The sequence below is a fragment of the Berkeleyomyces rouxiae genome (genome assembly GCF_048999995.1).
Source record: "Berkeleyomyces rouxiae strain 22BRR77 chromosome Unknown BrBRR77_ptg000004l, whole genome shotgun sequence".
Lineage (NCBI taxonomy): Eukaryota > Fungi > Ascomycota > Sordariomycetes > Microascales > Ceratocystidaceae > Berkeleyomyces > Berkeleyomyces rouxiae.
The window spans coordinates 486,009-511,347 of NW_027396494.1; the positions used below are offsets into that span (position 1 = coordinate 486,009).

General features: G+C 53.8%; 8 protein-coding genes across 8 annotated transcripts; 4 read left to right on the forward strand and 4 right to left on the reverse strand.

The window, feature by feature from the left end:
- Positions 1 to 1,961: 1,961 nt before the first annotated feature.
- Positions 1,962 to 2,960, forward strand: BROUX77_004341 (uncharacterized protein; the record flags this gene model as incomplete). The annotated part of the gene is made up of 1 exon (XM_073749093.1): positions 1,962 to 2,960. One exon carries the CDS (start codon positions 1,962 to 1,964, stop codon positions 2,958 to 2,960), a length of 999 nt encoding a protein of 332 aa, XP_073604798.1.
- A 1,261-nt stretch (positions 2,961 to 4,221) lies between these two features.
- Positions 4,222 to 5,178, forward strand: BROUX77_004342 (uncharacterized protein; the record flags this gene model as incomplete). The annotated part of the gene is made up of 1 exon (XM_073749094.1): positions 4,222 to 5,178. One exon carries the CDS (start codon positions 4,222 to 4,224, stop codon positions 5,176 to 5,178), a length of 957 nt encoding a protein of 318 aa, XP_073604799.1.
- A 1,492-nt stretch (positions 5,179 to 6,670) lies between these two features.
- Positions 6,671 to 7,627, reverse strand: BROUX77_004343 (uncharacterized protein; the record flags this gene model as incomplete). The annotated part of the gene is made up of 1 exon (XM_073749095.1): positions 6,671 to 7,627. One exon carries the CDS (start codon positions 7,625 to 7,627, stop codon positions 6,671 to 6,673), a length of 957 nt encoding a protein of 318 aa, XP_073604800.1.
- A 1,982-nt stretch (positions 7,628 to 9,609) lies between these two features.
- On the reverse strand, positions 9,610 to 10,566 carry BROUX77_004344 (uncharacterized protein; the record flags this gene model as incomplete). Its single annotated transcript, XM_073749096.1, has 1 exon — positions 9,610 to 10,566. One exon carries the CDS (start codon positions 10,564 to 10,566, stop codon positions 9,610 to 9,612), a length of 957 nt encoding a protein of 318 aa, XP_073604801.1.
- Positions 10,567 to 11,461: 895 nt separating this feature from the next.
- On the forward strand, positions 11,462 to 12,138 carry BROUX77_004345 (uncharacterized protein; the record flags this gene model as incomplete). The annotated part of the gene is made up of 2 exons (XM_073749097.1): positions 11,462 to 11,627; positions 11,708 to 12,138. 2 exons carry the CDS (start codon positions 11,462 to 11,464, stop codon positions 12,136 to 12,138), a joined length of 597 nt encoding a protein of 198 aa, XP_073604802.1.
- A 928-nt stretch (positions 12,139 to 13,066) lies between these two features.
- BROUX77_004346 (uncharacterized protein) lies at positions 13,067 to 15,049 on the forward strand (the record flags this gene model as incomplete). The annotated part of the gene is made up of 1 exon (XM_073749098.1): positions 13,067 to 15,049. The coding sequence occupies one exon, from the start codon at positions 13,067 to 13,069 to the stop codon at positions 15,047 to 15,049; it is 1,983 nt and encodes a 660-aa protein (XP_073604803.1).
- Positions 15,050 to 15,770: 721 nt separating this feature from the next.
- BROUX77_004347 (uncharacterized protein) lies at positions 15,771 to 20,754 on the reverse strand (the record flags this gene model as incomplete). The annotated part of the gene is made up of 3 exons (XM_073749099.1): positions 15,771 to 19,221; positions 19,388 to 20,585; positions 20,670 to 20,754. The coding sequence occupies 3 exons, from the start codon at positions 20,752 to 20,754 to the stop codon at positions 15,771 to 15,773; spliced, it is 4,734 nt and encodes a 1,577-aa protein (XP_073604804.1).
- Positions 20,755 to 21,885: 1,131 nt separating this feature from the next.
- BROUX77_004348 (uncharacterized protein) lies at positions 21,886 to 22,803 on the reverse strand (the record flags this gene model as incomplete). The annotated part of the gene is made up of 1 exon (XM_073749101.1): positions 21,886 to 22,803. The coding sequence occupies one exon, from the start codon at positions 22,801 to 22,803 to the stop codon at positions 21,886 to 21,888; it is 918 nt and encodes a 305-aa protein (XP_073604805.1).
- Positions 22,804 to 25,339: the final 2,536 nt, after the last annotated feature.

A 25,339-nucleotide genomic window follows, 5' to 3' on the forward strand; every position in this document is an offset into this window, starting at 1 on the left:
GTCAGAGCCGACTTTGCAAGGCAACGTCTGTTTGGCTGTGAAGTTCTTCCCTCATGTTACACAATATCTAAATTCGCAGCAATACGACGGCATATTCCGGACGAGAGAAGTTAGATGATGTCATGTTCGGAACAACGCCCGGGAGATCAGCAGTTGCAGGTGCGCATGGACTCAAGGCATCAGACTCCAAGCATCTTCTGTAACTTTTGAGAGTCCAGCATGGAAGCCAAGAGGAGTGTCTGTCTGGTGCAGCCCGGAAGCATACTTGCGTTTCCAGGGTTGGCTGCCTGGCTCTGGCCGGACCCTAACGGACCCTAACCAAATGTTGATAGACGCATTTGGTGTAGACATCACCAAGGACCGATGGTGTAGTTGGTTATCACGTTTGTCTAACAGTCTTCTAAGAATAATTGGACACAAAAGGTCGGCGGTTCAAGTCCGCCTCGGTTCACTTTTTATACAGTCTCCACGTGCTTAACCCTAAGACATAGACCCTGAGAACGGACAAGCCCCATCCAACACGACTACCCCTTCAAGGAGTCAAGATGTCGGCGGCCAAGGCCTCGGCTGCGCCGTTCGCTTACCGGTGTACGGTGTATTGAAAGCCTGCGCAGCGTGCGCAGGGCGTGGACTCGAGATCTTGTGTGACCTGGGCAGGAGGAGGGGATCCTCTGCCATCGCACTTGGTATTAGTGAATGGGGCTTCTACATGCAGAGTTTGGGTTTTGGTGACTGCTCCTCTTTGTGAATTATTGGGATTAGAAATACTCCTTTGTCCAATGGCGAGATTCCCTCGAATGTAGATATGTAAATCGAGACAAGCACATCAAATCGAGGAATTACACATGCGAGTGTCCGCCTCACGGCGAACCGTGTACTGCTTTTGATGTGGCTTAGCCATGTCCAATCAAGTCAAGTCAAGTCGACTCAAATAGTCCCTGTCATATGCGTATGCCAAGATTCCTGTGAATGCAGATGGGCTAATAGAGAATATCAACACCCTCAATAATAGCTGTGCGACTCTGGAGTGACAGACGCATCGCGTGAAGTTTGACGGGTCCCCCGTGGTTTCAAGCGTCAATTTATTGCGTCTTCGTCTTCAAGATCACTGCAGGACAATCAACTATATCTACAAGCTCAGGCCAACTCCACGGGTCTGAGTGTTGTCGCCTGAGCCGCGGGGTTCTTAAATCCGGAGCTAAATACACAGGCATACTACAATGAGCATAGTCAATCGTCAGCTGACTACACGGGCGGAATCAATGTCTGTAGTTCTCCAGGGGCGTTAGGATTCTGCTTTTGTGTTTATAGCAAGAGCCATGGCTAAAGCTAAGCGCCCTATTCGTGATACTTGGCCAGTTTACACAACTATGCGTTAAAAGACGGAAGAAGCTTGACCAAGCAGAGCGAGCCCGGGGTTGTTGTTACACCGGCTATTTGCCCGAGAAGACAGTAAGCTCCAGATGCCGGGGTCTGCTAGCATTTTTATCGCTTGCTTGCATAGAAAGCTTGTGCCCTTTGACCGGATGGACGTGATTGTTAGGTTGCATTTACAGACTTGTTTCCATAATGGGTAGTTAGAAGCTTTTCCCTTGGCAAGCTGTAGCACTGCTCAAAGTACAGACGCAAGAATCGCGGCGCCGCGCTACCGATCCGAAAACCTTATTTTCACTGGTGTTCATGTCGTCGGAGTTAAGTAAGTAAGACCGAAGCCCATGCAGCTGAGCCGCCTTCTCAGCAGAAGAAGAGAAAGACGAAATGGCGGCAAAATAGCTGAAGAGAGCCTGGGGGCCATCCCATTGATGGTGTATTTATGTGACGGAGTGCTGCTTGCTTTTGAAGAACTAGATTTCCATCATCCTTCCACGATCGGCTTCAGTGACCTTTTCTTCCATCGCCCGAGTCCTGCTGTCTACGTCATTGTCCCTGTCTCCGTCCTCGCCCCTCAAGACTTCTCGAATATGCGCTTCTTCCGGCTTGCAAGTCTGGCTTTGGCTACTCTGGGCCGCGCCGGTACTCACAAAAAAGTATGCAACCCATTTAGTTTCGATCTTGCTGATGCCTCTAATACCGATTGGATGGCTGCAATCCCTGACGAAGTACCCATGTCAGCGCTGTCGATCCCTGGAACCGATAATTCCATGACTGCTATCTTAGACAACTCATACCTTGAATGTCAAAATACCGAACTGGACCAGCAGCTCAAGGCTGGCATCAGATACATTGACGTCTCTGCGCGTCGGAAGGACGACAAGCTTGAAGTATACCATGGAATAATTGGTACGCGCCACGATATGAGCCAGGTCTTTGCCACTGTCTTTGATTTTCTCGACAGTCACCCCAGCGAGGTTATTCTTATGCGCATTACCAGAGAAAATATGCGATCGGGCAATGACAAAAGTTTTGAACAAGCTATGACTCAATACTTGAAATCCGATAGTGGCCTTGGCCAGAGAGCCAAGGACCGCGTCCACAGTTTTGACAAATCCAGTAAATTCTTAGCACCTAGTCTGGGAGAGCTTCGTGGCAAAGTGCTCATTCTGCAGGACTTCACCACCAAGACTCGTGGGGCTTTTGGCATCCCCTGGGCGTGCAAATCCTGTCTATCTGTATCAGAGTGGAAGTTTGTGCCGGGAGGCTTGGGAATAGTCGCTAAGTGGCTCAACATTGAGTTGGCGCTCAAGGCCGCGAGCGACACGAAGACAAAGAAGCTACACATCACGTACACGGGCGTGAGCACCGGAATGGGTCCTGCCAGGGCCGCCGGTGGAAAAAAAAAGAATAAGGCCGGTATCAATGGCCGCCTTGCTATGTATATGGAGGATAAGAAGGATGTTCGTATGGGAGTGGTTGTCATGGGGTTTCCCGGCAAGAAGCTTGTCGAGAAAATCATCCAGCGCAACGACCTGCTGCGTCCCGAAGGCAGCGCCGAAGACGAACTTGACACTATGTCCAAGTAGATTTCTTCTGGAACAAAAAAGATCAAATGCCAATCCAAAGTACCGATTGTATATTTGCCCAGAGTCACTTCTTCGTCCTATATGCACCTTGGTTACACAAATCAAGATACCAACCTTGACATTCAAATATTTCCATAATGAAATCCACAGTCCCGTCAGTAGATTGATGTGTTCATACAAATAGTGCGGCAAGGCTCCTGTGGCTCACTGTGGTACACAAGTAAGCTAGGGTTGTTGCAAGTCTCAAGAGTGACCGACTCCTTACTACGCCCTTAGTTCAAACCCTGGAGCTTCTGTGCATTGGTCTTTACATCAATAACATGTCTTTTCGGGTGGCACTGACAGCTGGATATTTGACTGCATTGTCTTTCACATGTTTCTGCCGAAGAGGCTCTACAGGGCATTGTGTCAGAAGGCGACAGGTGAGGCTCATGGGTGGCCACCATTTTGGATATTGTACCCTAGACCACGACAGATAGCCCTCGAGAAAGAGTGAATACGGGTGAACACGAAGCAGCTTCTTTCTTGTAAATGCCTGGATACAACACGCGCATGAGCGCTGGACGCTGTGTCCCACGCTGTTGGAGGCTTCAATCTGTAGTAGGGCACGGGCACGGGCCCGGCACTGCTTTTGCTCAACTTGAGTTTCCTAAATTAATGTAACTAGCTAATTATCCATGTCCATGTATGTACATATGCACACGTGCAAAAACCGGGTGTAATCCCAAAGCGAGAAACAGGCGCGCTCAGGCTCCTCCAAGCGCGTTGACGTACACTTTTTTGGTCGGAGGATTTGAAAACCTTGCCAGAACAACACCCGAAATAGTTGGCATGACATGTGGAGTCGAGATCATGCATGTTTATAGTTATGGGTTAATAGCTAAACACTTTGGGACCATTCGACAGATCCTGGAATTTTCTTTTGACACTGACTTATGCACTCTCACCCGTCCCGCAATTTTACAGTTATTTGCATAAACACTTCACAAGACTTTGATCCATCTGGTCGACAGACAAGCTTCTTCTGGGCCTGGAAAGAGAAAAAATGAGAGAACAGCCCGGTTCTATCTATGCACTGAGCACCAACAGTATGAGCTTGTATTCAACTGGGGGACCAATATTAATACTCTGGTGTGCCGTCGTCTTCTGTGCTTTCCGAGATTCTTTCATCCACATCCACTCAGCTCCGGCCACCTCCTTTCCTCTCCTCTTCGACTCTACAACCTTGGCTTCCATTCTCGCCTTTTGACGCTTCTCCACAATGCGGTTTTCTCTCGTGGGCCTTCTGGCTTCGGTCACTCTGATCCGGGCTGGCTTCCACGATGGCGTCACCTCCGAATACAGCTTTGATCTTCATGAGACCAACAACTCTAATTGGATGGCCAATATTCCTAATGACACCCCATTGTCGTCTGTTTCAATTCCTGGCACCCACAACACAATGACTTTTGACACTTCTCGGTCACCGTTCCAATGCCAGAATACCCCTCTCGCAGATCAACTGAAGGGTGGTATCAGATACTTGGATCTCACTATCCGTATCAGTGATGGCATATTGTACAACTACCATGCGGGCTTCAATACTTTGATCACACTGGCAGACACTATGAGAATTGCAGCCAACTTCCTTGATGTTCACACCAAAGAAGCCCTTATCATTCGTCTTCAGAAGGAGTCCTTGAGATCTGGTAATAAAGAAGATTTTCAGCGCGCCATGATGGCGTTTTGGAAAACTCCAGGCGTTTTTGGCCGTCCTGACAAATCCTATGTCTATACCGCCCCGGGAGGCATTGTGTCGTCGGCCCCCACGCTGGGTGCCCTCCGGGGCAAGATCCTGATTGTGGAAGATTTCCATACTTCAACTCCCGGCGCTCTGGGCCTTCCCTGGAAGTCTACTGCCTTTTCTATTCCTGATACTAAGATTGCGTTTGGAAGGCATTGGTTGAACTTGAAGTGGGTTGGTATGGCGCTCAATCTTGAATTGGCTAACAGAGCGCAGAAGAACAAACTTCACATCACCCACACGATCGTGAGTGTTGGTGCTAGCCCTGCCAAAACTGCTGGTGGTGACGGAAAGGAGGACAAGGGTCTGAACTATCGCCTCGGAAAATATCTGAAGGATGGCAACGTTGCTCGTACTGGCATCGTCGTCATGGACTTCCCGGGCAAGAATCTTGTGAACCAAATCATCAGTCGCAACAACTTTGTGCGCTCTTGATTTAGTCTAGTGATTCGCCTACTACTGCAGCTCTAGGCGAGGAACATTCCATTATGCCGGTGTATCCCATGAGAACCGATGGATTATGACGTAACTTCACAAAATATAGCAGATCATTAAAGACTACCAGGAACTAATGTGCTTTTGTTACCGAGAGAACCGCAAATAAGACGTAGGGTTTTGGCCTCTTGTAATGTCAGATTTCTTTTTTGAAGGTTCTGGGGACCGTAATCCTATTATTCCGAGGGCGACCACGCTGCTAGGGCCAAGTTTGAGGAAAACATGCAACAGAGTGAAAGAAAGACAGGAATGTGCACAAACATGGTCATCATTGAAACAATGTAAATACTAACAGAAGACTGTTGCGAGGCGCTCAGGGTTACCCGGTCACGTGGTCTCGGACACATAACCAACATAGGCCAAATGATTGGTGAACCCCTCCCCTCAATGTGACTCATGGAGTGGGTCTAACTGAACCTAGCTCGTACCTATATAAAGGGTACAAGCAGGTACTTAGAAGATGTGGACTTGGAAGTTTTTCTCCTCATCGCGATTTTGCTAGCTTCAGTTTATTTGCTTATAATATATACTTTCATTAACTTCTACAAAGACTAATAAGCTGAAACTACAGACATGGATGGAGTGCCACAAGCGGCCAAGTTGTCGTAGCATTCTTTCTATTTGCCCAGGAAATCCTAGTGTTGGGACTGTAGAATCGACCAAGCGAATAGCAAAGTTTTTCTGGCCACCTTTCCAGCAATCGCCTTCGACGCCCTTTTTGATATTGCAACCTCGGAATCTTGAACAGACAAAAACAGATGAGTTAAGAGTTTGACATGATCATGAGAAGATATCAGCAAATGGGAGTCGCTATAGTGATTCAGTTCACCAACCACTAGATGCTGTGTAACATGGCGAAAGAACCTCTCCGTCAACCCTAGGGCCACCCAGACTAGGGTATGACTCCATACTATATCGAAGTTGTCTTTAGATCATCTAGCTCGGAACGACTGAGCTATTACTATCTTCACTTCATGTCTGAGCCGGTGCTAGATTGAACTCCCTTGATCTACTTGGAAACTTCCGTTCTCTAGACCCTAAGGGCTGATCGATCACCTCACTCACACTGAGGTTTGGAAGACGATGGTGTTTGTTTTGATAGATTTAGACATACAACTCACCGATGATCGTTCTATTCTTCTCTAATAATTGAATGACTGCATTCTTCTATCTCTTTGAATTTTTGTCGTCTGGAATATACTTCCATCAAAGCACAGCAGTAAACCTTACTATTAAATATTGACATCTCGGAGCAAAGAAGGCATTGAACAATAGAGTCAACAACTACCGCTACTTGTTTTTCATTCAACAAGAACATATTGTCTCTATGAACCAGGACTAACTATCATAATAAGAACGCAAAACGCCAAAATCTAACCAGTTCAAAGTTTAAAACCCAAACCTAACACATTAGAAGGATAAATGAGGCCTATTACCCCAGCTTGTTGAGTCCGATGATCTGCTCCACCAGAAACCTTCCAGGGAAGTCCATGACCACAACACCAGTGCGGCCGACTTTGCCAGCTTTCAGGCGCTCGCCGAGGCGGTCGTTCAAACCCTTCCCCATGGTCGTTGTGCCACCAGCAGCATGAGCAGCGATAGACCCAGGGGCCGCATTCATATGGGTGATGTGCAGCTTCTTGGTCTTGTCTTTCCTTGTGTCCTTGAGGGCCGACTTGACTTTGTTCCACGTGTAAAGCATGTTGATGTGGGTGATGGGAAGCTTTACATCTGTCACAATAACCTCAGAAGACTTCCAGGGGATGCCAAAGCGTCCGGGAGTCTTGGTGGCAAAGTCCTCCAAAATTACTATCTTGCCACGAATCTCGCCCATGGTGGGAATCGAGAAAACATTGTTGTGGTCGGGAGTGTAGAGTCGGTCCTTAACCTTATCACTCATCATGTTGCTGCTCTTAAAGTACTTGGTCATGCATTTCTCAAAGGTCGCATCGTCGCTAGATCGCATCCTGTCGTTATTGACATGCATAATGATAGTTTCGCCGGGGTGCTGTTCAACAAAATCAGCGGCACTGATGAAAATGTTGGCGACACTGTAGTCAAGGCGACCCCCAGTGCCGTAAACTTTAAGAAGCTCCCAGAAGGGGTCTGCGCGAGCACTGATATCAAGATATCTGATGCCAGCCTTGAATTGTTCTTCCAAGTCGTTGTTCTGGCACTGGAGTTGCCGCTGGCCAGTAGCATAGTTGACAGAGTTGTGGGTTCCCGGAATAGACAGAGATGACATCGGAATGTTGTCGGGGATACTGGCCATCCAGTCAATGTTATTGGCCGCGTGGAGATCGAAGCTGTATAGTGAGGAAACGCCGTAGTACTCACCGGCCTGGACCACAGTGGCTGAAGCCAGAGTCGCAAGGAAATAGAAGCGCATATTGAAGAGATTGGAGAAACTACGAAGGAAACGAATATCAGAGAAAAAAAGTGTAGAGTGTAGTAGAAAGAAAGACAAGGTCGCTGGTGGAGTGGATGATGAGAAGAGCTACAAACTTAGGAGAGGGTGATAGTCTTTTAATACACAGTCGACAGTCCGGCTTCTAAGCTCGCCTTTGCTGTATCTTTACCAGAATATCATGGCCATCATTGAAAATGGGACATATGCTATTTATGGCAGAACTGAAAAAGATGGCTCTTTTTTTCCCTGTCGTCTATTCATGAGACGGTTGTCCATGGCCCTGATCCCGATATCTCGCAAGTAACCCTAAGCGCATAAACTCCTGCCGCGCCAAGGTTGTCAGGCCCGTCCGGGGTCCCATGGTTTTTACATTTCCATTTTGAGTAATATTCAGCTCGGCCTTGGAGTCCAGCTTAGACGCGGGCTCTGTCTTCTTGTAGAACCTCAAAAATAACCTCTGCCTCGAAGCCATGGCGACTTTGACAAGATTTACAGATCTTCCTCGCAGAAAACACGTTGACAAAGTGACCTTCCAGCTGTTTTCAGCCCAACTATTGTCACATGTTTAGGACCCTGGCTTCTGGCGCTTATTTTTCTCGGACAGATAGGCGGCATCTCAATCGCTGGGCTTACTCTGCCAGGTTTAGATGATTCCTGCGGACTGGGCTCCCGCTGTTGTCAAAATAAAACGTCCTCCGTGTTCGTCGGTGTAGTAGGCCCGACCTCCGACATCAACTCGTGGATCCACCTTCGCAACTCAGGACTGTCCCTTTGAAGGTTCAGACAGTCCACCTTCGTCTTTTCTTTTTCCTTTGTCTTGCTGTGGCACTCGGGGACTGTATCAGGTCTCAGCCATGGTTCGGTGCGCCATCTCGAACACACACAGAAACTATGCGGCGTGTCGAGTGGAGGACCCTAAATCTCCGTCCGGTAACTAATCCGGTGTCGCGTGATCTTAGTGATTTCGGTAGACGATAAATATAGTCAAGTCAAATCAAGATAACTCATTTGGTGATGCCGAAACTACTGCTGCCCCTACCATTGTGAAAAAAAGGTGCACCATACACCCAAGGCGACTGAGAACCTATTGTCAGTCGGCCAGTTCTGCAAAGCAGGGAACACTGATACTTTCACTGACTCGACTGTTGAAGTAACCAACCAGGAAGGCCGGGTAACCGGGACTACTCAGCTGAGGTTCAACCCCCGGAGACGTATCGCCAGGCGGCTGCTGACCCGCAGTGGGGACAACTCTGGCTTGAGTCCATCGTAGAGGAATTAGCCAGTCTATAGGCGAATAAGACGTTCATAGCCGTACCCAGGCCGACCGACAAGAAGATTATCAAGCCTAAGTGGGTATTTGATGTCAAGCACAACCCGGACCAAACAATGTCCAGACTTAAGGGTAGGCTATGCGCAAAGGGGTTTACTCGGATGCCGGGAGTTGGTTACTTAGACACTTACGTCCCGACCCTGATGACTCGTCTGGACATAGCGTATGTGGTCAGTAAGCCGTGTTAGCACATGCACAACCTGACGACCAGGCACCACACGAAGACATTGCTGCTAGTTTGCCTAACAGTCCCAACTCCTGGATTTAATGAACGAACAAAAACAACGTCATTACAACTCTTCCACCTGCGATACTCGGCCTATGTCTGTAGTTTTAGCTGGCTCGAAATCTTTTCCTCAAACCTGGCCCTAGCAGCGTGGTCGCCCTCGGGATAATAGGACTACGGTCCCCAGAACCTTCAAAAAAAGTAATCTCACATTACAAGAGGCCAAAACCCTGCGTCTTGTTTGCGGTCCTCTTGGTAACAAAAGCACATCAGTTCCTAATGATTGTAAATGGTCTGTTGCATTTCGTGAAGTTATATTATAGTCTGTGATGTATCATGGGTTATATCCTGATCGTGGAGTGTGCCTTGGCCAGAGCTCTGTAGTAGGTAAATCACTAGACCAAATCAAGGGCGTCTGAAAATGTTGCGACTGATGATTAGGTTTACAAGCTTCTTGCCCGGGAAGTCCATGACAACGATGCCGGTGCGAGCAACGTTGCCATCCATCAGATATTTTCCGAGACGATCGTTCATACCCTTGTTCTCCCATCCGTCACCACTAGCACTGGTGACAGGTTCAGCGCCAATACTCACGGTTGTGTGGGTAATGTGAAGCTTGTTCCTCATCTCTTTGTTGGCCAGTTCAAGATTCACCTTCATACCAAGCCACTTCAAGTTCAACCAATGCCTTCCAATCGCAATCTTAGTATCAGGAATAGAAAAGGCAGTAGACTTCCACGGAAGACCTAGAGCGCCGGGAGTTGAAGTATGGAAATCTTCCACAATTAGGATCTTGCCCCGGAGGGCACCCAGAGTGGGGGCCGACGACACAATGCCTCCCGGGGCGGTATAGACATAGGATTTGTCAGGACGGCCAAAAACGCCTGGAGTTTTCCAAAACTGAATCATAGCGCTCTCAAAATCTTTTTTGCTGCCAAATTTCAAGGACTCCTTCTGGACACGAACAATAAGAGCTTCGCTGGGGTTTTGATCAAGGAAGCGGGCTGCAATGCCCATGGTATCTGCCAGGGTGAGATGGGTGTTGAACCCGGCATGGTAGGCGTACAACACACGATCACTGATACCGAGAGTGAGATCGAAGTACCTGATGCCAGCCTTGAGTTGTTGTTCTATGTCGGTATTCTGACATTGAAACAATAAGTCTGGAATGACCGATGTCATTGTGTTGTGGGTACCAGGAATGGAGAGAGATGACACTAGGGCTTCATTGGGAATGTTGGCCATCCAATTAACGTTGCTAGCCTGTGCAAGATCAAGGCTGTATTCGAAGGTGAGGCCATCGTGGAGGCCAGCCCGGATCAGAGTGACCGAAGCCAGAAGGCCCACGAGAGAAAACCGCATTGTGGAGAAGCGTCAAAAGGCGAGAATGGAAGCCAAGGTTGTAGAGTCGAAGAGGAGAGGAAAGGAGGTGGCCGGAGCTGAGTGGATGTGGATGAAAGAATCTCGGAAAGCACAGAAGACGACGGCACACCAGAGTATTAATATTGGTCCCCCAGTTGAATACAAGCTCATACTGTTGGTGTTTAGGGCATAGATAGAACCGGACTGTTCTCTTATTTTTTTCTGTTTATAGGTCAAGTAAAAAGCTTGCCAAGGGAAAAGCCTCTAACTCCCCATGGTGGAAACAAGTCTGTAAATGCAACCTAACAATCACGTCCATCCGGTCAAAGGGCACAAGCTTTCTATGCAAGCAAGCGATAAAAATGCTAGCAGACCCCGGCATCTGGAGCTTACTGTCTTCTCGGGCAAATAGCCGGTGTAACAACAACCCCGGGCTCGCTCTGCTTGGTCAAGCTTCTTCCGTCTTTTAACGCATAGTTGTGTAAACTGGCCAAGTATCACGGACAGGGCGCTTAGCTTTAGCCATGGCTCTTGCTATAAACACAAAAGCAGTACACGGTTCGCCGTGAGGCGGACACACGCATGTGTAATTCCTCGATTTGATGTGCTTGTCTCGATTTACATATCTACATTCGAGGGAATCTCGCCATTGGACAAAGGAGTATTTCTAATCCCAATAATTCACAAAGAGGAGCAGTCACCAAAACCCAAACTCTGCATGTAGAAGCCCCATTCACTAATACCAAGTGCGATGGCAGAGGATCCCCTCCTCCTGCCCAGGTCACACAAGATCTCGAGTCCACGCCCTGCGCATGCTGCGCAGGCTTTCAATACACCGTACACCGGTGGGTGAGTGGCGCAGCCATCACGCCCGGAGGCGCCGCCCAAGAACAACATGGCGGACATCCTGGCCAACTGGCACGCGAAAAAGATCCAGGAAGCTACCGCGTTGGCCGAAATCGCGGCCGAAATCGCGGCCGAAATCGCGGCCAAAATGGACGAAGGGGATACTAAAGCCTTCAAAGACGCCTTGATCAAGAAGGAGCCGAGAAGAGAAAGAAGTTGGCGAAGGCGCTGGCAGACACTCTGAAGTGGTGGTGCGAGTCCGGCAGAGGAGTGGACACCGCGACTCCGGGTCCAGCCCCTTCACACTCGACGACCAACAACGCCCGCGGCAACAGCACAGCGCCAGCCGCAAAGGAGACCCCGAGCAAGTCGGGAAAAGACACGCCCGCTAATAACGGGACTACGAAGGCGTCTAGACGCCTCAACGAGGGAGTCCCCAAGGGGAAGGGAATGCTGGAGGCGGGCTTCAGCAAGAAGGGACTGATACTTGTCGCCGAAGGGAAGGCGAAAGACCTGATGGTTCGCACAGAGCACATCAAGAAGGCTCTAGGCGCAGTTACAGTTGAAGAACCCTGCACGTGGCAATTCGTGCGTGTATACCGGGTTGAGCGAACCATCCGGGAGCTCGGAAGCGACGGGAAAATTGCCGCCCACGCCGTGACTGAAGAGGACATCCGAACAGCGGCCATGGAAGCCTTTAGATGTGCACCCCTAGCCCTATCGTAGTGGATCCAGGAGGGCATGCACGAGGGAACAGTGTCGATTGCGCTGAATCACAAAAAGATGAAGGGGAGACCCAACCACGTGGCGTTCATGGGAACGACACGACCGGTCTCGTACCCATCCAGACGTCCCCGAGCCCGTGGCCACTCCCAGGAAACCACCGCGGAGGAGCCAACCGGGCGCAACACCGGCGATGAAGCCTCAAGAAAGAAAAGAAGGGTCGTCTCCCTCCACGGAATACGAGACAACGGTGACCATGAAATGGACGTCACAGAGCCCTCCGCCAATGAAAACGACACGACGACGACCGCCACCGCGAAAGACACAGAGAAGCCTAGGGCCCCCCCAAGCCAAGAACAAGGATGATATCGCCACTCCCCCGGCCGACGCGATGGAAACCCGGGAAGAAGAACTATGATGGAAGGCCCTACAGAGCCAGCAAGGAAGCAGAGTGTCAAAATAGCGCAGGTTAACGTGCAGAAGGCAGCGCCATCACACGCAACCGCATTACAACAGGCATATACTCTGGCAGCAGATATCATTGCCATCCAGGAACCCTGGGTGGGCAAAGATAAAAAAGCCAGCAAAACACAGACGCACCATCAATACGACCTGGTCCCCGGAGGTACGGCCGAACAAACGAGGAGTGCCCTGGTGGGATGGCAGGTGCAAGGAAGCCGCAAAAGTACACCGAAGAGCCAGACGAAGGTGGAAACAAGCCATGAGAAGCGGTGGAGCTAGGCCCGAGATCGCAGAGCAGAGGAGCCTGGCAAAGAAGAAGTTGTGCAAAGAGGTTCGCAGAGCGAAGAAAAGCTGCTACGCGAAGGAGATCTGAGAGATCAACGACACGAGGAAGATTTTCGAAGCAGCCAACTGGGCCCATAAACAGGCTAAGCAACGCACCCCTCCTCTTAAGAAGCCCAACGGGGAGATGCTGTCAGACACCAGGGACAAGTGCGAACTCCTCTTGGACGTGCATGCACCGACAAGACGAGAAGACGACGAAGCACTGGGTCCACTAGATGAAGACGGGAGAAGGGTCTGGGACCCTCCAACCGAGGCAGAAGTGCTGCGGGCCATCAAAAAGCCAGCAAACACGGCCCCGGGAATGGACGGACTCCGAAACGATCTGTGGAAAAAGGCCTGGCTGCACCTGAAAGAAGTCATTGTCCGCCTCTACCAAGTGGCCCTGACCCACGGAGTGCACCCCGATATTTTCAAGAAGACTCGTATGTGTCCTGTCCCCAAGCCAGGGAGAGACCGTCGAGAGCCAAGGGCATACAGACTCATCTCGCTGCTACCGACTCTGGGCAAAGACCTGGAGCGACTGGTGGCAAGGAGGCTGGCGTATGAAGCCGTGGAAAGAGACGTCATTCCCAAGAGGTACGCTTGTGCGATTCCAAAGCGCACGTGCGCAGACCTGTTGCTCAGTCTGGTAGACGAGATCGAACGGGGCTGGGAAATGAAGAACGCAGTGTCGATAGCTACATTCGATGTCAAAGGAGCCTTCGACACTGTCACGCCGAACCGCATGGTCAACCGACTCCAGGAGGAAGGGTGGCCAATAGCACTGTGCAAATGGACAAGGTCGTTCCTACAAGGACGAAGCGCAGCGCTAGCGATGGACGGTCATGTCACGGACATGAGACAGCCGGGAGGCTCACTACCCCAGGGGTCACCGGTCTCGCCGATTCTCTACATGCTGTTCATGGCCCCTCTATACAGCTCTCTACCGGGGGCTAGGAGTTATGCAGACGACGGATGTGTCCTGTGGGCTTCGCCAGATTTGAAGACCAATGCACAGAGGTTGAGACTCCTCAACAGCAACGCTAGAAGAGAGACAACTCGGCTGCACAACCTCAACAACGCCCACCTGTGTAAGGACTGGGACACTGGCAACAGAATTCAGACTCTCTCTAGGCTCCTGCCCAAGGCGATACCTAGCCCTGGCGGGGTGAGACCTGCAAAGGAGAGACCAGATGATCCCATCGATGTAAAGGACGACAAAGATGAGGAGGTAGCCCGACATCTAGAGGACCTGCGCATGGCGTGGCCAGATACAGCGTGGGCCTACTCAGACGGGGCGAAGATCAAAGACGGCAGCGCAGGGGCCGGGTGGACCCCGGTGGTAGACAATACGACCTGCGCCGAAGGTAGCAAACCACTGGGCACCTGGAAAGAAGTGGCTGACGCTGAGGCAATCGCAGCCCTACACGCCGTGCAAGCGGCCCATGAGCTACCGCAAGAGACGACCGGCGACCTTTACCTATGTCTTGATAACAGGGGCATTGTGAACCGTCTGAATGCAGAAGAGGGCGACCTGGGGACATCCCAAACAGCCATAGACGAGACGAGACGACTCCTGGCAAGCTGGAAGCTGAGACAGGGCGGGCTCTTTGCGCCAAAGGCAAAAGCCAGATGGGTACCGGGCCACAAGAACATCCCCGGCAATGAAAGAGCCGACCGGTTAGCCAAAGGGGTTGCTGGGACTGAAGTCGGCGGACGCGAGATGTCGCTCTCCAGGGCAAAACGGTGGTGCCGAGAGCAGGCCGCCACAGAGTTCAAGACGTGGTGGGGGGCGCAGAACGGGCCTTCCCATATAGACAAGCCAGAGCCCGTCGAACCCTGGAAGTTCAAGGACTACAGAGAACACGACCGACTCGATATTGGCACATTGATGGCAGCAATTTCTGGACACGGCGACTTTGCCACGTACCACCAGAGGTTCGAGCACACCGGGGCCGCTCACGATTGTCCGGGATGTGGACAGGAGAAGACCCCGTGGCACCCGTGGACGTGTGACTCGATCCTACAGAGGCTACGGCTGATGGAGAGACTCGTTAAAAAGGTTCTCCCTACAGTCAAAGGATGCAAGCAGCTCCTCAAGAAGTTGAAGAGGGTGAGAGAGGAATGACCAGCTGCGATGGCGTTTGGCGTGGTGTGCTTTCGTTTGTGTATTACTTGCTTCTTTTTCTTGTTTGTTTTCTGATTCCTTTTTTTTTTTTTATTCTTTTTTCCCTGTTCTTTTTCATTTTCATTATCACTGTCTTCATGTATCCCCCCTGATGTATCCCGCGCCAGGAGGTGCTTATCACCACAGGGAAATCCCGAGACGGCGTCTACAGTTTCTTCGGAGCTGGGAGACTACGGTCACCAAGGCAGTCCGAATCGGAGGATCCCGGCAGCCGGTTACGCCGCTGTCAGGTTGCCAGGACCTGCCTGGTCATCTTATGAGTGTTTGACGAACATTCCTATTTTTTGGGGTGAGGGCGAATATGTCAGTGAATCGTTACTTCTCTTCTCTTGTTCTCCCTAGGTTCTATGTTCTCCCTCTCCCTGCCTTTGTTTTTATTTATTTATTTATTTTTAGAGTCTAGCGGGGGAGCACGTGACTCCCGCCCATCCCAGTGGGGACATGCAGACTAAGGCTAGCTTGAAACAAAAACTGTCGCTATGACAGCGCGTGGCGCAATGCCAGGGTTAGGCTGGTGAGGCCCGCGGAAGGGATGGTGGGCGCTGTACAGCGGCTGTCCCACCGGAGGTGTAGTAGAGGGGACACAGGTCCTGAAGAAACTGTGTCTTGTGGAGGAGGGTGGAGAGGCGGGCCGCTCCCGTAGGGGTACCGAGCACGAAGGCTAGGGTACCGAGGCCACGGGGCGTCCGAGGGTTGCGAGCCGTTCCCTTACGGTGGGGCACGCAGCGAAATGGGTAGAGGCCTTGGGACGGCCACAGGCGCAGTAAAGCGTCGCTCCGGTGTGCTCAAACCATTCGTGGTATGACATGAAGTCACCATGGTCGGTCCGGCATTGGATCAAGAAGCCGAGGTGACGTCTTGGGAGTCGGAGCTCCTTGGGGGGCCCTCTGGGCCAGGGGATCTCCAATTCGTGGTAGGAGGCAGGTGCCGTCTTCTGCCACCACTTCGAAGCCTCTTCAAAGAAATGGCGTCTAGTGGCTGCTTTGGCCCCTGCAACTGTTGCCACAAGCCTGGCGGGCGTTTCCCGGCAGGCCGCCTTGGCGAGCACGTCCGCACGCTCGTTGCCCTCGATGCCGACATGGCCGGGGCACCACAGTACCCGGACCCTCCCGGGTCGGGCGATGGTGCTGACAGTCCGGGCAGACCAGGACGCGGCGAGTTCTCGGAACTCAAGGATTTCCCTCTGAGAGGTCAGAGTCGGGGTGGAGTCAAGCAAAGACTCCGAGGCCTTCTGATTGTCCAGTATCACGTGAACATCGGTGGCGAGGCGGGTGCATGGAGATGCTAACGCCGCCTTCAGGCCCAAGAGGGCGCCTGCGACCTCCGCGTCGTAGACCTCGTGGTACCTGCCCAGAGAAGCGGTCTTCTCAGCCAGGACTTGGCCAAGCTGAGTGACGTGCGCGCCGGCGCCTGCAGAGCCGTCTGCCTGCTTGGACCCGTCGGAGTATACGACGATGTCGTATGGTGGGATGGCGGCAACCAGCTTTTCGAAGGCCTCCTTTGACATCTCACTTCTCATGAGGCGTGGAGGCGGGGGTGCGTATGAGTACGGGAGAAGAACTCGTCGCGGGATGGGTGGTGTTAGGGCACTCTTAGCCCGAAGGTCGGAGGACCCGTTTCGCGGGCCCGCGCTTGCCATGCGCCGGGCGCACGGGTGGCGGATATCAGCTGCTGCCAGGCGAATTGCTGAGCGGGCTCTCAGCTCCTCTAAGAGCAGCTTGGCCGGTTTCAGTCCGGCTTCCCTCAGGAGCGCCGGGACCGGGGTAGTGCGGTACACCGGGAGAATGGACTTGGCGGTGGCCTTGAGGGCTCTCTCGACCAACTCCACCAGGTGTGCCGAGCGGGTGGAGACGGTTCGCCCTGCACGGGTAATGGTGTCTCCTCGCCACCAGACCTCAGCTCCGTAGAGCAAGACGGGTAGTGCGGCTGCCAGAGCCGCGGAGCGTAGAAGGTTGGTGGGGCATCCACGAACAGTGTTCCCAAACCTACGAGTGTGTGCCGCGACTTTCGTCGCCTTGGCCGCCCAGTGTTGCACGTGGGTTTTGAAGCTCAACTTGGTATCTAGGAACATACCTAGCCATCTTGTTGAGTCGTTGGCAGCATGACTTGCCCCATCGATCTCGATCGGAGGGGGCCTTTGCTGGGTGCGGTGGAAGTGCTGGAACTCTGTCTTGTTGTCGGCGAGAGTTAGGCCATTGTCGCGGCACCATTGTCTTGCCTGGCTGACACGCTCGGCAGCGAGGCGGGCTGATTCCTCTAGGGTCTTGGCAGAGCAGAGGAAGGCGATGCCATCCACGTACCCAAAACTAGCTGGGATGACATTGAGAAGAGGCTCCAGGTAGAGCAGGAACAGAATTGGAGAGGCGGGGGACCCTTGAGGGAGACCGTGCGGGATGGAGCGGAACTCGGTGAGGTGGTCGTCGAGGCGGAAGCGAGCAAACCTCCCGGACGCAAACGTCGCTGCCCATCGGACCAGAGGGTCGGGCCAGCCTTGCTCGCGCATGCGGACCGCCAGGCGGCCCGGTTGGACGCTATCGAAGGCACCCTCGACGTCGACAGTGGCTAGAGTGCACACGTTCTTCATGGCCCATGCGTCTTTGACGTCATGAACCAGGCATTCCACCAGGTCGGTGGCCGCGCGCCCAGGCAAGGCACCGAAGTGCTCTGGTGCGGTGACTCTGGACTTTAGGGCCCAGAAAGCGAGGCGTCTGGCGACTAACCTCTCTATGCCCTTCCCGAGGGTGGGCAGTAGGGAGATGGGCCTCCAGTTCTTGGGGTCGGTCAGGTCATCCTTGTTGGGCTTGGGGATGACAATGACCTCAGCTTTGCGGAAGACTAGCGGGTGGTGGCCAAGGGACAGGCAGAGATTGGTCAGACAGACAATCCATCTCCTCCACGGTACGACATTCCAGACGTGCTTGAGGACAGAGACGGATAGCCGGTCATGGCCGGGAGAGGTAGACCCAACCTCGATCATGTTGGCCCGGACCTCCTGCTCGCTGGCCAGCATGGTCAACGGGATGGAGCGTCGAGGCGCCGTTGCGGTGGATTCAAAGGGGACGTCCGGTCCTCCTATGGGGCGGGCTAGCTTGGCCCGAAATAGTACCTCCGCCCTCTCGGCAGGGGTGCAGTGTGCCCGACCTTCCCAGATGAGGGGAGGGGGCGCAAACCGGCTTCCATATTTCCTCCAACCAATCAGCCTGTGTGCTTCGGTCACATGGGAAGTCTTTTCAATCCTGGAGCGGTCGAGGGCCCTCTTGGCCTTCCGAGCGGTGCGTTTCAGCTCTCGCCCAGCCTGAATTACCGCCTGGCAGTCTTCTAGGCGTTGTGCAGCAAGGAAGTTTTTCCTTGCTTCCTTGCACGCGTCGTTCCACCAGTCCTTGCGCGGCACGCCGGCAGGAACAGGTGAGCAGATGTGGTGGAGAGCCACCACCATGGCTTCGACACCAGCCGCCGCGGCTGCATCGAGGCGGGCGGCATCTACGCCGTCAAGGGAAGGGGGTTCAGCGCGCGCCAAGGCGGCCTCCAGAAGCACTCCGTCGCCGTCCTTCAATTTGGGGAACGCGAGAGTGGGTCGTCTAGAATGTGGTGACAGTTGAATGTCGCAGCGGATGGACTCATGGTCCGAGGTAGTGTGGGCATCCGGCAGGATCATGGCTGTAGCTCCTGGAATGTTTGTCAGTACGAGGTCAAGGACATGACCCCGGTTGTGGGTGGGTTGCCCATAAGGAAGGGCAAGGCGGAGAGAGTTAGTCTCTAGCCACTCAACAAAGAGCGACGCTCCAGAGGAGCGTGAGACGTTGGGTTCCCAGGCTTCGTGGTGGAGGTTGAAGTCACCGGCGAAAAGGGAGTTAGCTTTGACGGGCCTGTTGAGGAGGACGTTGAGGCTCTCGGGCATCAGGCCGCTGGGGGGTCGGTAGACGTTGACTATCTCAATCTCGGGAGAGCAGTGAAGGGTGAGAGAGAGAATGTCGAAAGAAGGGCCCATGTCGTTTTGTACGGGCCGGAGCGCCGAAGCGCGCCGCACGTAGGTCAACACACGGGGGCGGGTCTCAGACCAATCCTGAGAGGGGGCGAACGTGAGGTAGGCAGGATGACTTTTGGTCAACCGCCTGCCCCCAGCCCGCGAGGTCCATGGTTCCTGGACCAACACTACATCATACTTGCCCTCGTGGGCTGTATGAAGGAGGATGTCGTGCGCGGGTCCGCCGCGTCCTACGTTCGCTTGGAGCGACCGTAAGCGGGGCGGGGGAGCTCGTCGGAAGTGCTGTGACTTACGCATTTCGGCTAGCGTTGGGGTTCTCGGCCATGTCGACATCAAAGTCGCCAAGGACGGCGAAGGAGTTCTGGGAACTCACAGGTTGGGTGGGGGCGGGGCCGGGAGCGGTGGCTCCAGTGTTGGCGCTCGTGCTGGCTGGGGAGGATCCGGCAGCTTCCGCCGCCGCCTTGGCAGCAGCATCGGCTTTGCTGGCATCCTTGGCCCGTTTGCGGTTGTCCTGTTTGGTCGCCAGGACAGTCTCTTCGGAGGGGAAAAGCACCTGGCCCTTGAACGCTCTCGGTCTCAAGGGGCAGGTGGAGCTGGTGGCGGGGTGGTCGCCCAGGCAGTTCAGGCAACGGGTCGGACCCACGCACACGCCTTGGTGGGCGGACGCGCCGCATTTGGCACAGCGCTCCTGTTGGCGGCAGCTGGAGGTGCGGTGGAAGCCGAAGCAGGCCGCGCACTGGTAGATCCGCGGGTTGCGGACGTATTTGCGTGACGGAGCGCTGCTGGCGATCCTGAAGTTGGTCACCTCCTTGTCAAAGAAGATGACTGCGGTGCGGGAAGGGGCAAACTCCCCCTCGTGCTTAGACCAAGTGACCTTTGTCGGTACGACGCCGGTCTGGTCGCGGGCGATGGCCTTGACCATCTCGAGAGTGGTAGGGGCTGTGCCCACTACGCCGTCGAAGAGGACCCTCGGGACACGCTTGACAACGTACCCGACCTGGTCCACGATGGGGGTCAGAGTCCCGGAAACCTTCGCCCTGATGGCATCGGTGTGCTTGGCAATGCTCGCGGCATCCTTCTCAGTAGCAGCGGCGATGACGAAGCCGTCGCCGGCGCGGTAGACGCCCTTAACGGCATCGGAGAGATCGGGTGCCGTCTCGCGGACGGCACGCGCCACGACGGTGGTGTCGGCGTGTAGGAGCGGAGAGGTAGGGGGAAGGCGGAGAGTGAAGCGGGGGAGCTTCGGGCCGGCCTGCTTGGGGAGAGGTGCGGTGCGGGTCGTGGCCTTATGGCCAGGGGGAGAAGAGGAGGTGGCGGCCGTGCCCGAAGTCGGGGCCTTGGCGGCAATCTGCGCGATGGTCGGTTTCAGGGGGAGGGCGTGGTTCTGAGGCCCCGAGGGGCTCTCCTTCTGGCGCTTCGGCGCCGCGAATAGATCTTTAGCATTGACTGTCTTGCCAATGGCTAGGGCGTAGAGGAGGACCTCCGTGGTTTCTTCAGCCGATTAGCGGATTCTCTCATCCGCTCGGGCTGTGATGGGCGAGATGGCCGCGTAGAGCTCCTCCGCCAGTTTTTTACGCGCGGACGCGAGTTGTTCGGCATTCGCGAACTCAGCAGCAACCCGCTCTGGGAGCGGGAGGGTCTTTGAGGCCTTGCCGGGCATAGCGTGGGCCTGTTCGGGCGCGGCGGGTGTCGCGTCGGAGATGGTAATGTGTTCAAAAGGTGTGAAAAGCGAGGGTTAAATTAGGGTTACAGCCCAGCTCGAGGGATGTAAAGGGGAAGGTGGTGTCCCTGCCTTTGTATCCCAGGTCGTGGGAACTGTGGGTCTCCATGTGCACGTGCCCTGTGGTCACGTGTCATCACGTACCCTGGTTGTACCCTTACACTAACTCAACACTATTGATATTAAATAGATTAAATGGAATGAAATGAAAAAAGAGACCATTGCTGGTACTAGGGGGTACATACAGCTATCAAACGCAGAACCCGAATCTGCCTATAGACACTGCACGTTACGAAATATAATGACGGAAGGTCTCCCACCCGCCCAGCGACGAAGACTGTCCTTCGTGCGTGCAGCCCACAAACATAGCCCGGAATCCTGGCCCAAACGCTGTTGTACAAAACAAAGTTTTGTGATAGGGGGGCATATAGTTTCGGAAATCGATAGTTATCCTCTCTTTCTCTAACTATCTAGAATCTATCCTCACACTTTCCGTCCCCTTTATACTCTTCCCCTCTCATGCATCGTAGTGGGGTCTCCAAAGTCACGTGCCCCACACATGGTCACGTGCATGCCTTGTACCCTTACCTCGACTCAACACAAAGCAAACAAAACAATCACTTTCCTGAAACCAAGGCAAAGCGCACTCCCAGGAGGACCAAACTTCAAGCATCTCCTGTGACTTTTGAGGGTCCGGCGTAGAAGCCAGGAGGACTCTCTGTCCAGCGCAGCCCGGGGGCGAACCTGCGGGGTTCCAGGGTTGGTTACCTGGTGTTTTTGGTTTGCAACAAACCGCGTGTAGTCTAGTCTAAAAGGCCACCGGCTCTCGGCACGGGGGTTTGTCCCCGGCGGATTACGCGTGGTTTTGTCCTCTTGCGGGCATGGCCGATGCTGCATTTTTTTGAGAGTTTTCCCTCCTCTGTAGTTGGTGGACGGGAAAAGGACCCCCCAAAACCTCCTCATGGAATCCTCCTCGACATCTCCTTCCGATCCTACTACCTCGTCTCCTCCCAATCTAACCTTCCTCTCCCATCTCTCTTCCACTCTCATCTCTCCTTCAAAATCCCACCTTCATGTCTCGGTGCTGGCAGTGGGTAGTGGCTGGGTAGTCTCGGGGCGCTCGGGCCATTGTCTTTCTTCATGGAACTTGAGATTGCGGCGTAAAACGCTGGCAACGTGACTTGTTGCTTTTGTTGTTTTCAGAAGCTTGTCAGCAAATCTCTGGCTCCACGGCCTCGGCAGTGCCCTGCATGTCCACCAGTGTCCTCGTTCCTTTGGCTGGTTGCAAGCTCGGCACCCGCGTGGACAGTTGTGTTCCCATCGGCCATGGTACTCGTCAAAGTCACCATCTCCGGTTCTGGCCGCCAGGATGTGGCCTAGCTCAATCCTGGTGAGGCCGTCGTAGCGGGAGACACGGAAGGGGGGTTCGGCGGGGACACCAGTTCCCAGTGGGCGGTATCCTTTTTGCTTCTGCCACCATTCCCCGTATTCGAGACTTAGACGGTCTCGCCTCCATCTCCGTGCTCCGGCCAGGCTGACGCGGGGTTCTGTTGTCGTCTGTTGGCACCCCAATTTTGCTTGCGCGTCTGCCAGTTCGTTGCCTTCCAAGCCCATATGGCCTGGGACCCACAGCACTTGGACTCTCCTCCCAGGACTCTCGCTCGCCCAGCGGCGAAGGGTTGTCTTTGTCTCATCAATAACGTCCTGAGATGTGCTGTTTCTGGTGGATGGGTTGCGGAGGCGGTTCATTATTCCTTGGTTGTCCAGACAAAGCCAGATTTCCTCGGTACCATCGCGCGCCGTGGCCCGCCTCGCTGCTTCGAGAGCGCCAATCGCCTCTGCGTCGGCCACTTCCATCCAATTTCCCAGAGCTACGTGCCCTTCCTCTAGCGTAGCCCCATTTTCCGTAATCACCCAACCCGCGCCCGCGTTGCCGTCCTTGTGTTTCGATCCGTCGGAGTAGGCAATGATCGTTCCCGGGGTGGCCATCTCAACTTCCGCTCTGTGTGCCTCTGCTTCTTTTTCCTTGTCTAGCCACGTTCGAGACGGCATGTCTGGCCCAGCTGCGTTTGGCCTGAGCCTGGTGTGCTTCTCCATTTCGGCAGGTAGCAGTTTTCGTAGCCTCACCACCACTGGATTGTACTGCGGCCCTCGAAGTAGATGCTTGTCGTCGAGTCTGTGCCACCGAACCGCCTCTCGTCTCTTTTCATCTTCCAGGAGGAGCTCGAAAGGTAGGAAGCTTGCCGCATGGTGTATGTATTCTCTTGGCGTGGTGCAATACATAGGGAGAGCCGCCCGTAAGCATTTTCTAAGGGCAACATTTATCTTGTCTGAGGCCGTTTTTGTCGTTTCTGTCCCAGTCCAAGAGCTGACCGCAAAGAGTGCCTTGCTCAGAGTGCACGCGCGTACCGCATGGAGCATGCTTTTCGTATCTGCTCCCTTATAGCAACCGGCCAGATACCTCAGGCCGTTCGCCACTCGGTTGATGCCCGCGGTCACGTGCGCGATGTGCTTGTCGAAGAGAAGTTTGGCGTCTAGATGCAGCCCCAGCCATCGCATCGAGGCATTAGCCGGGGTGGGTTCAATCGTGCCTAGGCCCTCCACTGTGACGGACGGATTTCCTGCGACCTTTCTTCTGCCCTTGACGTGCAGCAGTGTTGACTTTCCGGGGTCGATTTCCAGTCCATTGTTGGCCGTCCACCTCAACACTTCCCTCATGAGAATTTGGATGACTTCGCAGTTCTTGCTAAAAGCAGGACCACTAACCACCAGAGACCCATCGTCTGCGTATCCGAGAAGTGCGGGGTTTTTCTTGTACAATGGGGCCATGAAGAGCATGTACAGCACTGGCGAGACCGGCGAGCCTTGCGGGAGTGAACCTCTTACAAGGGTTGTGGTGACGCCTCCTTCGGTGCGCATGCTTGCGGCCCTATCTTCCATGAAGCTTCTGACCCATCGGCATAGCTTCGTTGGCCAGCGGTTCTTAATCAGGCGGTGTTCCATTCTCGCTGGGTCAACTGCATCCAGAGCTCCCTTGATTTCGAACGCGAAAATTGAGGTGACCTTTTCCGATCCTGAGCGTCCTCGATTCTTCCTCGGAGCTCAATGAGCATGTCGGTAACGGCCCTTTTTGGCACGGCGCAAATGTAGTTTCTCGGGATGGTTTCTCTCTATATCAACTCTTCCACGAGCCGCCTAGCCACTGCTCTCTCGAGGCCCTTGCCCAGAGTGGGGAGAAGTGAGATTAGGCGATACGAGCGTGGTGCTTAGCGTAGGCGTCCTGGCTTCGGTATTGCCACGAGGTCGGCTTTCTTGAATGTGCTCGGGTGGTGTCCGCTGTCTAGGCATAGGTTATATAGTCCCGTTATCAGATTACCTAGAGGTTTCCACGCCCTTTTCCATACCTCGTTGGGGGTGCGGTCCGCTCCCGGCGCAGTGTTCGCAGGTTTCCAGATGGCAGCCTTCACCTCGTCCGAAGACAGAGGGGGCCACTCAATTGCGTCGGGGTTGGGCTCCTGAAACCGCCATTCTGAGCCTGTGTGTGGCTTAGTATGGGTTTCGAGAAGGAGAGCCACGGATTCTGCTGTGCAGGTCGTCTTCGTACCGTCTGGTCTCTGCAACAGTGGAATACGTCTGTCGGTCTTGTCGTTTGCCCCTTTGATCGCGCGGAATACATCTCTCGTTTCGTTGAATCCGTTGATGATCTTACTCATGAGGGCCCTCTTGGCCTGGACGACCGCCCATTGCATTGCCTTTTGCTCCTTGACGTATGCCGCTCGCAATGTGAGGTCTCCTAGTCTTTCTCGAATTTTGTCGCGTGCCTCCCTCATCCTGGCGTTGCACCGTTTGCAATTTTCGTTCCACCATGGTTTGAGGTCGGTGTTGGGTGGTGTTTTCGGTGTCGACACATCCAGTGCCCTTCCCACTGCTGCGACTAGTCTCCCGGCAAGGTCGTCTGCTCTGTCTGCTCCGCTTCCGCTACCGGTGAGCAGCCACTCCAGGCCGCTGTTCTCTCTTGCGCACTCCGCCACGAAACGGTCCACATCCATCTTCCCTAGTCTCCACCTTGCCTCTGGTCGTTTTCGAGACGCTCTCGCTTCTATCTCTAGCTCGAGTATCTCGTGGTCGCTTGTGCTTCCGGGAACAACTTTCATGCGGGTCTCCCATTTCACTACCGCTGCGTGCGGCACCACGACCAGATCTATCACCCTCCCGGCTCTGTGCGTTGGTTCGTCTCTCTGGTTCAGCACAGTCAGCCCTTGGTCAGTCAGCCAATTTTCCAGGGTCATCCCGTCGTTGTTTTCTTTGTCATTGGCGTCCCATGTACCGTGGTGGGCGTTGAAGTCTCCCAATGCAACCCATGCGTCTCAATGTCCTTCTGCACGTAGGCAATGCACGCGGCACGAGATCCAGCGGGTTGTCCCTCCCTGTGGTCTGGGCTCCCGCACAGGCGGCATCGCGGCTTTTCTTTGCACCCCGCTGTCGGGTGTGCCGCCCAGCAGGTACGGCACAGCGCTAGAGAGGG